This window comes from Lynx canadensis, chromosome B4 (assembly GCF_007474595.2).
Source record: "Lynx canadensis isolate LIC74 chromosome B4, mLynCan4.pri.v2, whole genome shotgun sequence".
NCBI lineage: Eukaryota > Metazoa > Chordata > Mammalia > Carnivora > Felidae > Lynx > Lynx canadensis.
The window spans coordinates 119,024,558-119,037,314 of NC_044309.1; the positions used below are offsets into that span (position 1 = coordinate 119,024,558).

A 12,757-nucleotide genomic window follows, 5' to 3' on the forward strand; every position below is an offset into this window, starting at 1 on the left:
GTTGAGCATCCTACTTCGGCTCAGGTCACGATCTCACAGTTCGTGAGTTTGAGCCCCGCGTCAGGCTCTGTGCTGACAGCTTGGAGTCTGGAGCCTGCTTCGGATTCTGTGTCTCCCTCTCTCTCTGCCCCTCCCCTGCTCACACCCTGTCTCTTAAAAATAAACACTAATAAATAAATAAATCGTATAAAGTTAAGTGAAATAAGTCCGAGAAATACAAATACCATATGATTTCACTCGTGGAATTTAAGAAACAAAACAAATGAACAAAGAAAAAAACCAGACTCTTAACTATAGAGAACAAACTGATGGCTGCCAGAGGGGCAGTTGGATTGGGGGTGGGGGGAGATGGGGAGAATAGGTGAAGGGGATTAGGAGTATTTGAATGAGCACTGAGTAGTGTACAGAATTGTTGAATCACTACACTATACTCCTGAAACTAATATAACACTGTATGTTAATTATACTGGAATTAAAATGAAAATAATTATTTCTGGACATGCTAAGTTTCAGATGTCTGTTACATATTAAAGAAGAAACTGAACATACAAATCTGGATTTGTGGGAGTGCATCAGGATTGGGAGCCAGTGGGGCTGGGTAGGTGCAGAGGTAGGGAGAACATGGGTGTGTGTGTGTGTGTGTGTGTGTGTGTGTGTGTTTTGACCATGGTGTTTGAAGGGAAGATTTTCAGAGGACATGCAGTAACTGGTGATGTTCAGATGAAGGATAAGCATGGGAGCTAATGGCTGGGGTGGAGTGGCAGTGAGCCCTCAAGGAGAGAGGCCAGATGTTAGAGGGATTGTCTCCATGGATGCTGAAGCTGCCAAGAATGGTGACAGGAGTAGAGGCCCAAAAGAAGATTGTAAACAAGAAGCCACATGGTCACAAAGGGAGGAGCTTCAAGATTCTACACTTTCCCTGTGACCCCTTGGGCAGAGATGGTAGGGAGAAGAGAGTTAGAGGGATATATGGATATGAGAGCAGGGCATCTGGGGGCGCCTGCCTGCCCCATGCCACAGAGTTGCTAGGATGCCATAAGGCAGCTGGAGCAGAAGCCAGATGGGAGGCTGGTTGGGAATGCTCCAGCTTCTGGGTATTGCTACTACCAGCGGAGGTCGCTTTGAAGTCATGAAAAGTCTGTTAGGACAGGATGTCTACAGAGCTTGTGGGAGGGAGGGGGAGGAAATTCCTGGAGGAAGGCAGAGGACGAGGAGGAAGGAGGGGCTGCACCTTCTGAAGAGTCACCACTCTGTAGGAAGTCTCAGCTGCTGGGAGAAAGCCTGCCTAAAGCTGGCATCTAGGCCTCCAGTGAAGGGGAAGAGGGCTGCTCTGCTGTGATGCACGTACAGCCTGTGCACCTAGCTTCCTTTAGCTGGGTACCTGGGACACCTTGCTGTGAACCTCTGCCAACCTCTCCAAGGGCCAGTGGCTTGCAAGAGGCTCTGGCCCCTGTTGTGATGGTAGTGGAGCCTCAGGGAACATCATTCCCAAGCTTTACTGGACCTTTAGGAAAGGTTCGTCAAGGAAGCAGCAACACCCAGTACCCCCCTCACAGGGCTGCCACAGGTGACAGAGTGGAATTTTCTTGGGAGCCTCTAGGTTCAGGCAGACGGTCCCCCAAGACTTTGCAGGAACCAGGCTGGGAGGATGAAGGATGCATGCCAGGAGGAGGCCAGGGGAGACAGAAATGCAGGTCCCACACCACTCAGGGCCCACTTAGCAACCTCCTTTCCCTCTAGCTCAAGATTTTCAGAACATCTGTTATCTTTTCTACTTACCACCGATTTGCGAATGCTGACACGGGGCTTGGGGATGGGTTTGGAGGGTTTGTTTTCAAAGCTTTCCGGAAGTGTAGAGGAATGCCCCCCTTTTCTTGCTTGTAGTGCAAGCTGGTAAGCGACTTCAAATGCCTGTCCCAGTGTTAGGATGATTTCGTAGGCTAAATTCTGCAAGAGTAAAGAGAAAGTGTTTATTAGGTTGTACTACAGGGTGGCCAAGTTGAGTGGCTGAGGAGCACTGTGGGAGGTGAACTAGCAAGGACCTTGAACTACTCTACCTATTGTGGCAGTGAGTCAGTGGAAATCTGTGAAAAACAGGAAACTCTAGGTCCAATTTGGAGTCTATATGCCATTAATCAGCAATGAGATGCCTCTCTTTCAGCCATGCTAAGGAGCCGACCCCCAACTTCACCCCACAGGGAGCAGGCCCCCACCCACTGGCCTCAGGAACCTACTCCATTCTGAGCCTCCTCATGGGCAGCTGGTTTGCTCCCAGGCCTTGGAAGATAAGGGGTTACTCTGGTCCTTCATCTTAGTTCTGGGAGCGCCTCAGCTGTGCCTGTGAGGACTAGCCCACACACTCCACAGGAGGTGTTCCTGAGAAGTTTGGGTCTTTTTACCTCAAACATCTGTGATTCAGTGAACATCTCTAAAGCACAATCAAAATCTAATTTAGGCGGAGGGGAGAGGCATTAGTCATGCTGGTGTGGCGTCTCACAGTTACAGCAGCCAGCATGCAAACAGAGCCAATTATCCATCTATTTCTTGAGGCGCTTGCTCTCCCTGTGGGTCCACTCCATATTTTATCATCAAATCAGCAAGAGACAGGAGACTGTGTCAGGCCTGAATGCCATGCCAAGCAGTGCCTGGGAGAAAGGTTCTTTTCGTCAGACCTTCAATCATTCCTTCAAGATGACTTCTAGCTTTCTTTTCTCTTCTCCCAATACGTATCTTCGATTTCTACCTTCTCTTCCCAGCACAGCTCCACCCCATCTTCTCTAAGAAAACATGATGTTGTGTGACCCCAAGGAGACAGGGTCTCAACAACACCCCTGAGGTCACAAGTGCACCGAAGAGGTAGATGCCTATCAGTCATAGAGAGCTTTCTTAAAATCACTGCACAGAGAGCAGGCATGGTTTGTTCCAAGTTTTCATTCCGATCAGTGTCCCTGGAATGTGTATTCATAGTTTCTCAAAACACAGAAATGGCATTCTGCTTATGCTGCTTTTGCAACTGTGCCCATCTCTAGCCCCTCTAGTCAAGCACATGGAACAGCTCAATCCCCATGATTCTGGTGAGAACTGTTTGGGACTATTCCCACTTGAAGATGGTGAAGGAGATACAGGATCGCCTTCAGAGGCCATGTGAAAGAAGCCTGTGGATTTCTGGACAGACCAGGTTTCAGATCAATGCCAGACTGTTGTGGTCTTGGACCCAAGTAGGGAGAATGCCTCCGAGCTTGAAAACTGTTTTGACAGAAGCGGTTTCTTCTTCTTCGAGTGACATGTTATGAAATGATGGCCCCACAAGACAGACGTGTGCTTGCTGGAGACACTGAACCTCGCACAGCCAACTGAGCACTTCCTGCAATGAACACTGATCCTGTGTTTGCCTCCAAGGATGAGTCAGACTAGTAAATTAGCAGTGCACCAACAAATGATAGTGGAGGAGGGCTGGCAGACAGCTCCGGCCATCATTGTACAAAGAGGGCTGAACCCTTCGTCTGCCTACACTTGGCACTCATGTCATCGTCAGCCTTGCCTCCTTGTGTGCAGATGGGACCCCTCTGAAAGGCAGACTGGGGTTTCTGATTTCTGCAGTCTCCATGTGAAGTCACAGGCTCTTGGTCTTGTTCAGCACGACTGTGGAGATGGTTGATGTCCATCTGTCAGGGCCATGTAGCACATATTCATGCTCTGGGTGGGCAAATGGACTGAGGGAAAGATGGCAGATTCAGCAATTCTATAATGTTCAGCTTTTAGGTCCTGGAACAGTGGAGCTTAATGAGTGTGAATTCCTTTATCATTAACCTAAAAACAAATTCCTGAAAGTGAGATTTACTTAAAGCTCCAGTGTCTTCAAATCAAAGTTGAAGATGCTCATTTGAGCAAGTGAGATTTTTCACATGACTATTATGGGAAGCCTAAAGATTTTGAAAGGTACTGGGTTAGAAGCCCTGCCTTTTCATTTTTAATTAGTTCCTGGTGTTAGGAAACTGCTCAAATAAGACACAGAGACCAGACTGTGCCAAATGGCCTCTCCTGATTTGGCTTGCATTCTCTTGACATCTTGCTTTTCATTTCATTTTAGAATGCTTTACTGAGTTATTCTCCTATGATTATGTAAAGAGTTGGACACTGTTACCTTTCCTATCTTTTCTATCACTTCAATCTTTGAGGTGGTGATTATGGAAGCCAAGAAGGGTCCATGGGCATGAGACAGAGGAGCAGTGGTTCTGATGGGGCTTCTGAATGCTGAGTGCCATGTTACTGACATACCAGGGCCCCTGAAGGGAACAGACACTCATCAGATGGGATCTGCAGACACATGTTTGACTGGAGAGGAAGGTTCATATCTCCTGCCTCTCCTTAGTAACATTCCCACTATTTAAATGGCAGAGGAGAGTTACTGTGGGAGTAGGAGTCTCTATTAGGACGAAGCCAGAATACTTCAGCATTCAGAATAATGCAGCCATTAATACTGCAATATCAGAAAGGCTTAGGTGGCCATCTCTTGCTTCCTCCTTCAAGCCAGGCTTGCCAACCCCAGCAATGCTGGCTGGCACTGAAGAGCCAGCGATGCTGCTCAAAACACCTGGCAACCCAATTACTCTCTGTTTTCAATGTATTATTATCTTTGCAACTGTTGGGGAGGCCAGTGCCTGAAACTGTGCCTGGCATACCACAGGCACTCAGTAAATGCTTGCTGAATGAATGAATGAATATCCAAAGGACAAACCAGAGAAATAGCACTACTATAGTTACACTAAAGTTACACTATAATATGGTATTATTATAGGCAGCATAGCTACTATTAAGTGAGGACTTTACAGGTGTTAGGAATCAACTGTGCCAAGCACTAGATTTATCTCATTTAAGTATTATCACAGTTATTGCAAAATATCATTATCCTTATTTTACAGGTAAGGAAATTGAGGCTTAGAGAGGTTAAGTAACTTGCCTGACATCACAGAGCTAGAAAGTTACAAAGTTGTGATAGGAACCAATATTTGTGACTCAAAGCCCATATTCTTAACCCTACCCATGTGTGGTGGTTTGTCTCCAGAATGGCTGCCATCAGTTCCTCTCCTCTGTGTACATGCCATGACCTTCTCCTAAGAGGGTGAGTCTGTTTCTCTGCCTCCTTAAATCTAGATTGACTTTACTGATTTTCCCAACTAGCAGAATGTGGAAGAAGTCACACACAGGGGGACCTCTGAGATTCAGTCACGAGGAACCTTACAGTTTCTACCCAGGCCTCTTGGAACATTTGCTCTGAGGGAAACTAGCCATGTGTAAAACATCTGACCACCCCCAGGTCAGCATGCTATGTGAATGTCCAAGCTGGTCAAAGGCAGAGGCTGCCTGGAAAGAAACAGCAGTTGCAGTCATCCCAGCCTAGCTTCCAGATACACAGTGAAGGAGTCATACTGGACATTCAATCCCTAGGAGATGCCACAGAGACAGGGCCCAAGACCCCAGACAGATGCCCCAATAGAGCTGTCCCATCCGAGCCACCTCAGTGGAGGCCCCAGATACTGCTAAGCAGAAGAGAAGAGCAGAACTACAGTATTCTGCCCAAATCCCTAACTCACAGAATCATAAACATAATGAAATGGATGTCCTCCTATGTCACTAAGTTTCGGAGTGGTTTGTTAAGCAGCAATAGATAACTGGAACACCACACAATGCTACAGAAGGCTGGTTCGATCCTCATTCAGGTAGCAGGAAGAGGAACTTCCAGCCTTGAGCTGGGATGAACAGTATGTAGTCATGGGGAGTTACTCCTGGAGCCACCTACCCTCAGCCCTGGCTGTGGAGAAGCTAGATGTAGGCACTAAGGTGTACCTTCACACATGCTAGCCCAAACCACAGAGCGCTGGAATGTCCTTTTAAGTTGGCACAACGATGTCCTCATCTCTAGCCACTAACTCCCTTGAGCATAAATTCAATCTCCTTCAGTTTTACATTCACTACCTTACACCTTTCAAATGCTGTAACTCGGCTGGTCTCTGACCTTGGCTCTTTCTGCTCCTTCTAGCTTATTGGAAAATACCTGCCTTGGCTTTTCCAGCAGGAGTCTCTTTCCAGAATCATATTGTGGCAATTGGCCTTGAGCCAATGATTACTGGGGAGAGCATGCTCTGAGCCTCATTTTTCTTAATATGCAGTACCTACCTTGCTGGATTGTTTAGAGAATCACTCATGATTACACTTATCCAATGACAATTCAGCCAACACTCATGATTCCTGTGTGCCATGCACATTATATGACATGCTTCACATGGACTATCTCATTGAATCCTGACAGCAACTCTGTGGGCATTATTAATAACTTTGGGGTTATTATTATTCCTAATTTACATGTGAGAGAATTAAGCTCAGAACAGTTAAATAACTTGGCCATGAAGCTAGCACCAGGCAGAACTGGGATTTGAATCCAGGTGTTGACAGGCTATGCTCTTGACCACTATACCTTAGAACTAGACTTAAGGTAAATGACTTCTACAAACTGTTAAAAAGAAAAAGCATAAAAACATTAAATACAGAAGCTCCCGGGTGGTTGATGCATGTTGGCTGGGATGAGGGTACCTAAAGGTACACAATTTGCCTGGGTCTCATGCCAGAACCAGGCAGCTTCCCAGCAAAGGGTGTCCTTTGTGACTTAACACGATCCATCATCACAGGGATTCTCAACCAGTGGAAGTGTCCCTTTCATGATGAGGGATGCCAAGCAACACTCCCTCTCCAGCAGAGGCTCTTTAGGATGAAGGCAGGGAATCCCAAGTCAATGGGCACAACCACCCCTAGGGAAACATCACAATCTCTAAACCCCTTCCTGTTTCTCCTGGGGTCTTTGATCTGTGAATTAAGAATTACTACATTAGAGGAATTTGCAGAGCCATTGTATGTTAAGGACAGATCTTAACCGTAATCAAGGGACACAAACTGGAGATGTATAGGCAAGCTTGCATTTACTGTGAGCTCTAGGCAGTCAGGAGTATAGTTGACCATCACCTTGGATACTTACTGAGCTACTTCCATGTGTCAGGGGCTGAGCTCCTGATGCCTAGCCCATGCCTGGTCTGTAGCAAGTGTCCAGGAAGTGCTCACTGAATGACGTGGATGAGGGGAGGCTCATGGAGAGACAAAGAGATGTCCCCATTGTCCTCCTGCATCCTAGTCACTGAGGCTGTGCCTAGCACATTCATCAGTTTGGTGTTAGAAAAATTTCAGCATAGATATGGACAATCTGTCCCCTAGGAAAAATTCTGGCCACTCAGGTAATTAATTTATATTGACTGATGCATCACTAGGATTTTTTTTTCTGCTTTATAATTTGTGTTTTATTTGAAAAATTAGTACTTATCATTTCCATAATATCATTATAACAAAGGAAGAAGTGAATACATCAGATAGCTTATAAAGGAAGAACCAGATCATAAAACTTAGAAATTTTTTTGAGAAAAAGAGAGAGCAAGTGAGCAAGGGGCAGAGAGAGGGAGAGAGGGGGAGAGGGAGGGAGGGAGGGAGGGAGGGGGAGAGAGAGAGAGAGAGAGAGAGAGAGAGAAAGTGAAAGAGAGAGAGAAGCGGGGCTCACCTAAAGTGGGGCTGGAACTCACCTGATCTGGGACTTGAACTCACAAACTATGAGATCATGACCTGAGACGAAGTCTGATGCTTAAGGACTGAGCCACCCAGGAGCCCAAAAATTAGAAATGTTTAAGCACACTGGACAGTAAATATGCTCTTGCCACATGTACAGAACATCGGCAGGTGGGATCTAAAATGACTATCCCAGTAAGCGCAGCCTCAGCCTGCATCCCCTCCCTCCTATGAAGAGTTCACCCTTCCTTCCTTGTTGGAAAAGCTCCAAACAAATTCAGGAAGAGCCTGGTTCCTGACCTTGCTTGCCCTGGGAATCCACCATGTCCTCCTGCGTCTATCTAGTTTGGGGTTCTGTCTGGGATGCCCTGTTTCAGGGGTGCCTTTTGATTCTGTCCTAGCAATAAGCTTTATCTCCATCCCTAAGAGCCAGGCCACTGCCAGGCCTGGAGGAGCAGCTGTGGAGGTGGCCTGGGATGGGATTGGAAACAAAAGCATTCTTTCATTTTTAGAAGGAAAAAAAAAAAAACAAGCATTTTTAGATAAAGTGGGGGTTTGAACATTTTTTTAAGCTGAAGGGTTCAGTGGCATATTTGCAAGAATACTATAATATTTAACATTTTCATAAATAGAGGACGGATTAGGTATACTGCATAGATCCACACAGTGGAACACTAGGCAGCCAATTAAAATGAAAATTCGGTCATTAAAAAAAACTGGTTAAAAGACTCTAAGCAAAAATATATGGATATATACAAACATAGATGGTATCTATGTGCATAGAAAACAGGGATATATATTAAGATGTTACTAATGGTTAACACAGAGTGTTGAGATGATGAATGAGTTTTTATGTTTCTTTATGTTTTGAACTTTATTCAACTGAAGATGAATAATTTTATAGTCATAAAAATAAAAGCCTGTCAATTTTAATACTTAAAAGAAACAGCTCAAAAAAATCTTACTTATTCTTTACCCATCACCTTGGGGTTCTGAGTGCCTTTGCATTCTCTGGCAGAGAGGGCCGGAAACTATTCCAAGCAAAACCCAGGCCCTACTGCAGATGTTACCGTGGCTCACCTCCATGTACCAGTAGGGCTGGCCATCCATTAGGCCAAGAATCTAATTTAGGCTCTTCAGTTTTCACACTGGATGTCAATTCTAACATCTGCTCAGTTGAATTTTAGACTACCTAGCTCTTCCTTTAACCTGGAACCCCAATACTTCTTTCTACTCTTCTAAGTACAAAGAGTTGAACCTTCTACTGTCTAATTTCTATCAAGCTCAGCTGAAAAATGTTGTATGTGGACATTAACTTATAGATACACACTCAGTACATTCTTGCAGCTGTGTTAGGTTTTATTGCTGTACCGAGTCAGACCACCTGTGAACCTGAACCACATTCTATTTCATCTCACAGAGACGATAAAGCAGACCTAGCAGCAACTAGCACATGACATTGCTTACTATGTCCCTGGGACCTGCTAAGTACCTGATGTAGATTACCTAACTCTCAGAGCTACCTTAGAGAGGGAGAATTATCGCCCCCAATTTTATGTGTGAGAGGTTCAGGATTAGTGTGATTGATTAACCTGGCCAAGTTCACACTGCTAGTAAGGGGCAGAGCCAAGATTCAAACCCAAATCTGACCTCAGATGAGCCAGTATTTTGTGCCACTCAGCTCCCTGCCTTGTTGCTTTTCGTGAGTCTGCTGGTGTTCTGCTTTCACTGAGGGAAACTTGTGTTTTGGAGATTCACTGTATGAATGTTAGTGAGATACTATCAGACAATATTGTGTCATGGAGAGACTCAGAACAAAAAGTTCTTTCAGACTTCAGTCTCACTGAAGTTTTGTTTTCTGAGAGGATGGGCTATACTCCCCAATACAGAGACATGTATTTCCCTATTTGCTTTGACCTCCAGGAAGCTCAGAGCCAAATTTGTGGCTTGGCTCTAATAACTACATACAATTCTGTGGTCTGCATACTGATGTTAAATCTATTACCTTGGTGTTGATCTTCCTTTTAGTCTGTATTTTCCCTAATTCAGATCTGTGTGTACCTCTATTTTTAGATCTATCATACCCATTTATGTAGGTTGCCTTAAATCCTTGATGGAAGAAGGCATGGTATAAATGATGTCCATTTGTTCATGCATACATTTGCGAGCTCACTTTGTTTAACCCGTTCCTACCAAAATGGCTGACAAGCTACATCATATGTGGCCTTCTCATCACCTGGTGAAAGTGACACCTCAATAAGTGAGCGAGCTGAGAAGGGATGGGACACCACAGGGAGAGAGGGCCCTGTTGGTCCAGGCTGGTAAGCTACTGTTTGCAAGTAGACCATTCTGATCTATTTTCTGGCACTTTCTGCTAGCATTAAAAAAAACACAAAAACACCACATTTCAGTAACTGGAATTGAAGGAACAAACAAATGTTAGTTCCAGAGCCCTAGGAAACTACGGGCCCATACCTGGCTATTCTTTGGACTCTGGGAGTCAGCAGAGCTGCGAGGTCAGCAAAGGTTACCCACGCCTGAAGAGGATGCCAACAGAGACATTCAAAGAAAGGGTTATCTCTGGGCATTGAAGCCCTAGACAGGGCGGAGGAGTCACAAGCATTATGAGGAGCTTCAGAGGTTTGCCACACCAGCACTGGTGACTAAAGACCATGCCTACATCACCTCCATGGGCTAAAGCTACCATGGGCTACCTACCTGTGGCACCAATCACTGCCACTGAGGGGACGACACTGAGAACGGGGTCTGGTCCAGGTGACCTTTAGGTCCCTTTCCACCCTGAGAGATCCAGGATTCTAATTAGAAGCTGATGTCTCTTACTGTGGATTCAGTTTAGAGATGTACATATAGTTGACCCCATGTTAAATTGTAGCATATTACGCAAAGACCAGACTGCAGGCCTTGACAATCCACCAGCCAATGTTTAGAGAGGCTATAACCAAGGGGCTGGCCTTCCTCCCAGAGGATGTCCTCATTGCAACAATCACCCCTAAAACTATTCCAAATGCTCAAGTATTTTGTCTATTATAAAATGACTCTTTTAGCAAAACACCCTTTCCCCGTCTCTCATCTTTGGCTGGTAAGTTAATGCTCACCTAGGGCACTGTATCTTCCAGGAGCCTTCTCTTAATCCCCTTTCCTGACCCTCTGGCTAAGCAAGGTGCACATTCTCAGACAGCCCTGCAGCATCTTTACACAGCTCTACTTCATGGTATTTACTAGTATTTTCTCTCATTTGTCTTTGTGTCTGTAGGGCTTAGGGTACATTAGCTGCCTGGTAGGTCCCTAAGATCAGAGGACATGCACCTTAAGGGTTAGATATGGGTGACTATGGATGGCCAGAGCCAATTCTTGCCTTCTCTTTTCTCTCCCGCAGGTAGACCTGGATGAACAAAGGCCAAACAAATACATGCAATGCCATCGGGGCCCTGAAAACAGAGGAGAGTGATTTTCAATTTGGGTCCTCAGCAGGGTCTCCAGAAGGAAGCCACAATTCTCTTTTGGCTGTATTTTGCTTGTACTTCTTGTTTTTTAAGACCTAGGGTAAGCTTCATCTACAAGTTGCTTCACCCACATCTTGAAGCAAAAATAACTCTTGAGAATATTCTGGGCATATTCACAGAATTCATTGACATCTCTTTAACTCCACCTATAGTTAGTTCTCTCAAGTACAAGCCAGAAATTAATCTCGATAGATTGTATCTGTAAAAGTAAATACTGCCCAATCACAGTCTTTAGTATTTAGAAATAAACATTATGCATTTGGCTAAGATGTCTATCTGGTTCAGGGCTGACATGCAGACTGACCAATATACAGATAACCTCTCTGGGGTAATTTCAGCTCACCAAAAGAATCATGAAATTAATATTTCCCCCTAATTATAACAGGGGTACATGTATACAATTTTGAAAACATATAAAGAAGAAAATAGAAAATCACCTGTAAAATTCTGCTGGAATATAGCCAATACTGCGTTTTAGTTGGTTTTCTTTTTGCATTCATATATATACAAATACTTTGATATGATATATGAATATTTACATATGTGAATTAAAAAAAATTAAAATCACACTTGATATGTGGTTTCATAAGCTTCTTTCTCATGCAACATTAAATCATGAATAGTTTTTGCCTGCTACCAAATGTTCTTCAAGAATCAGATTTTTAAAGGTGGCAGGGCATTATTCCAGCATTACTCGCTAAGGTTTAACTTCATGCCTCATCCTGAGTACATGAGGGCACACTGGCTTAGCAAAGACCTAATTAGCCAGGAGGCTGGGCCCTCCTTCCTTAAGCCATGACTTGCTTTCTTGTAACATTCAAGGTTCTCCATGGAGATCATGCACCTGTGCCCCGTGTTCACCTGTCCACATGAAACCATAGCCTGAGTTGGCTGGATAGCAGGCATCCACAGGGACTTGGAGAAAGGGTATGCAAAAGAGAGATTTGCCCGATTTCAACCTCTCCCCACTTTTCAAAAGTAAATGCTCCTAGTGGAAGCTATAGTAAACCTTTACTAAACTGTGATGCCTGTGAAAAGGGGCACTTCCCAAATCCAAAACCCTTTTTATTTTAACCCTTCTCATTGAAAATCTTTCTCAAATGGACAAGTCCATTTCCTTAGCTTAATAAAAACAGTAAATATAAATGGCTTCTTGCTTATTGCAGGTGTGTGTAATACTCTGAGCTCTCCACTCCCAAGTGAATTAATGAGTTGTCATGCCTCCAAACTTATCACATGTTCACACAAAGTAAGCCTTCAGCTTCCAGACCGAGCACGCCTCCTCTGAGAGCCCCAGCCCTGCTAGGTGTTGGCACAACTCCAGGGTAGCAAGGGTATGATTTCATGGCAGCTATTTGTCATGTCCCTACTTCTCCTACTGAACTATGAGCTTCTAGAGAGCAGGGACCTGTGCCTGACTCATAGTAGGCACTCAATAAATGTATTTAAATGGACTTTGGGGGCGCCTGGGTGGCGCAGTCGGTTAAGCGTCCGACTTCAGCCAGGTCACGATCTCGCGGTCCGTGAGTTCGAGCCCCGCATCAGGCTCTGGGCTGATGGCTCAGAGCCTGGAGCCTGTTTCCGATTCTGTGTCTCCCTCTCTCTCTGCCCCTCCCCCGTTCATGCTC

The 12,757-nt window shown here is 44.9% G+C and overlaps 1 protein-coding gene across 1 annotated transcript in view; it reads right to left on the minus strand.

Moving 5' to 3' along the window:
• Nucleotides 1-12,757, minus strand: part of ANKS1B (ankyrin repeat and sterile alpha motif domain containing 1B) — a 448,876-nt gene that overhangs the window by 10,401 nt on the left and 425,718 nt on the right. Inside the window, 1 exon segment of the mRNA XM_032594029.1 lies at nt 1,780-1,947. Coding sequence (XP_032449920.1) covers nt 1,780-1,947 — 168 coding nt within the window.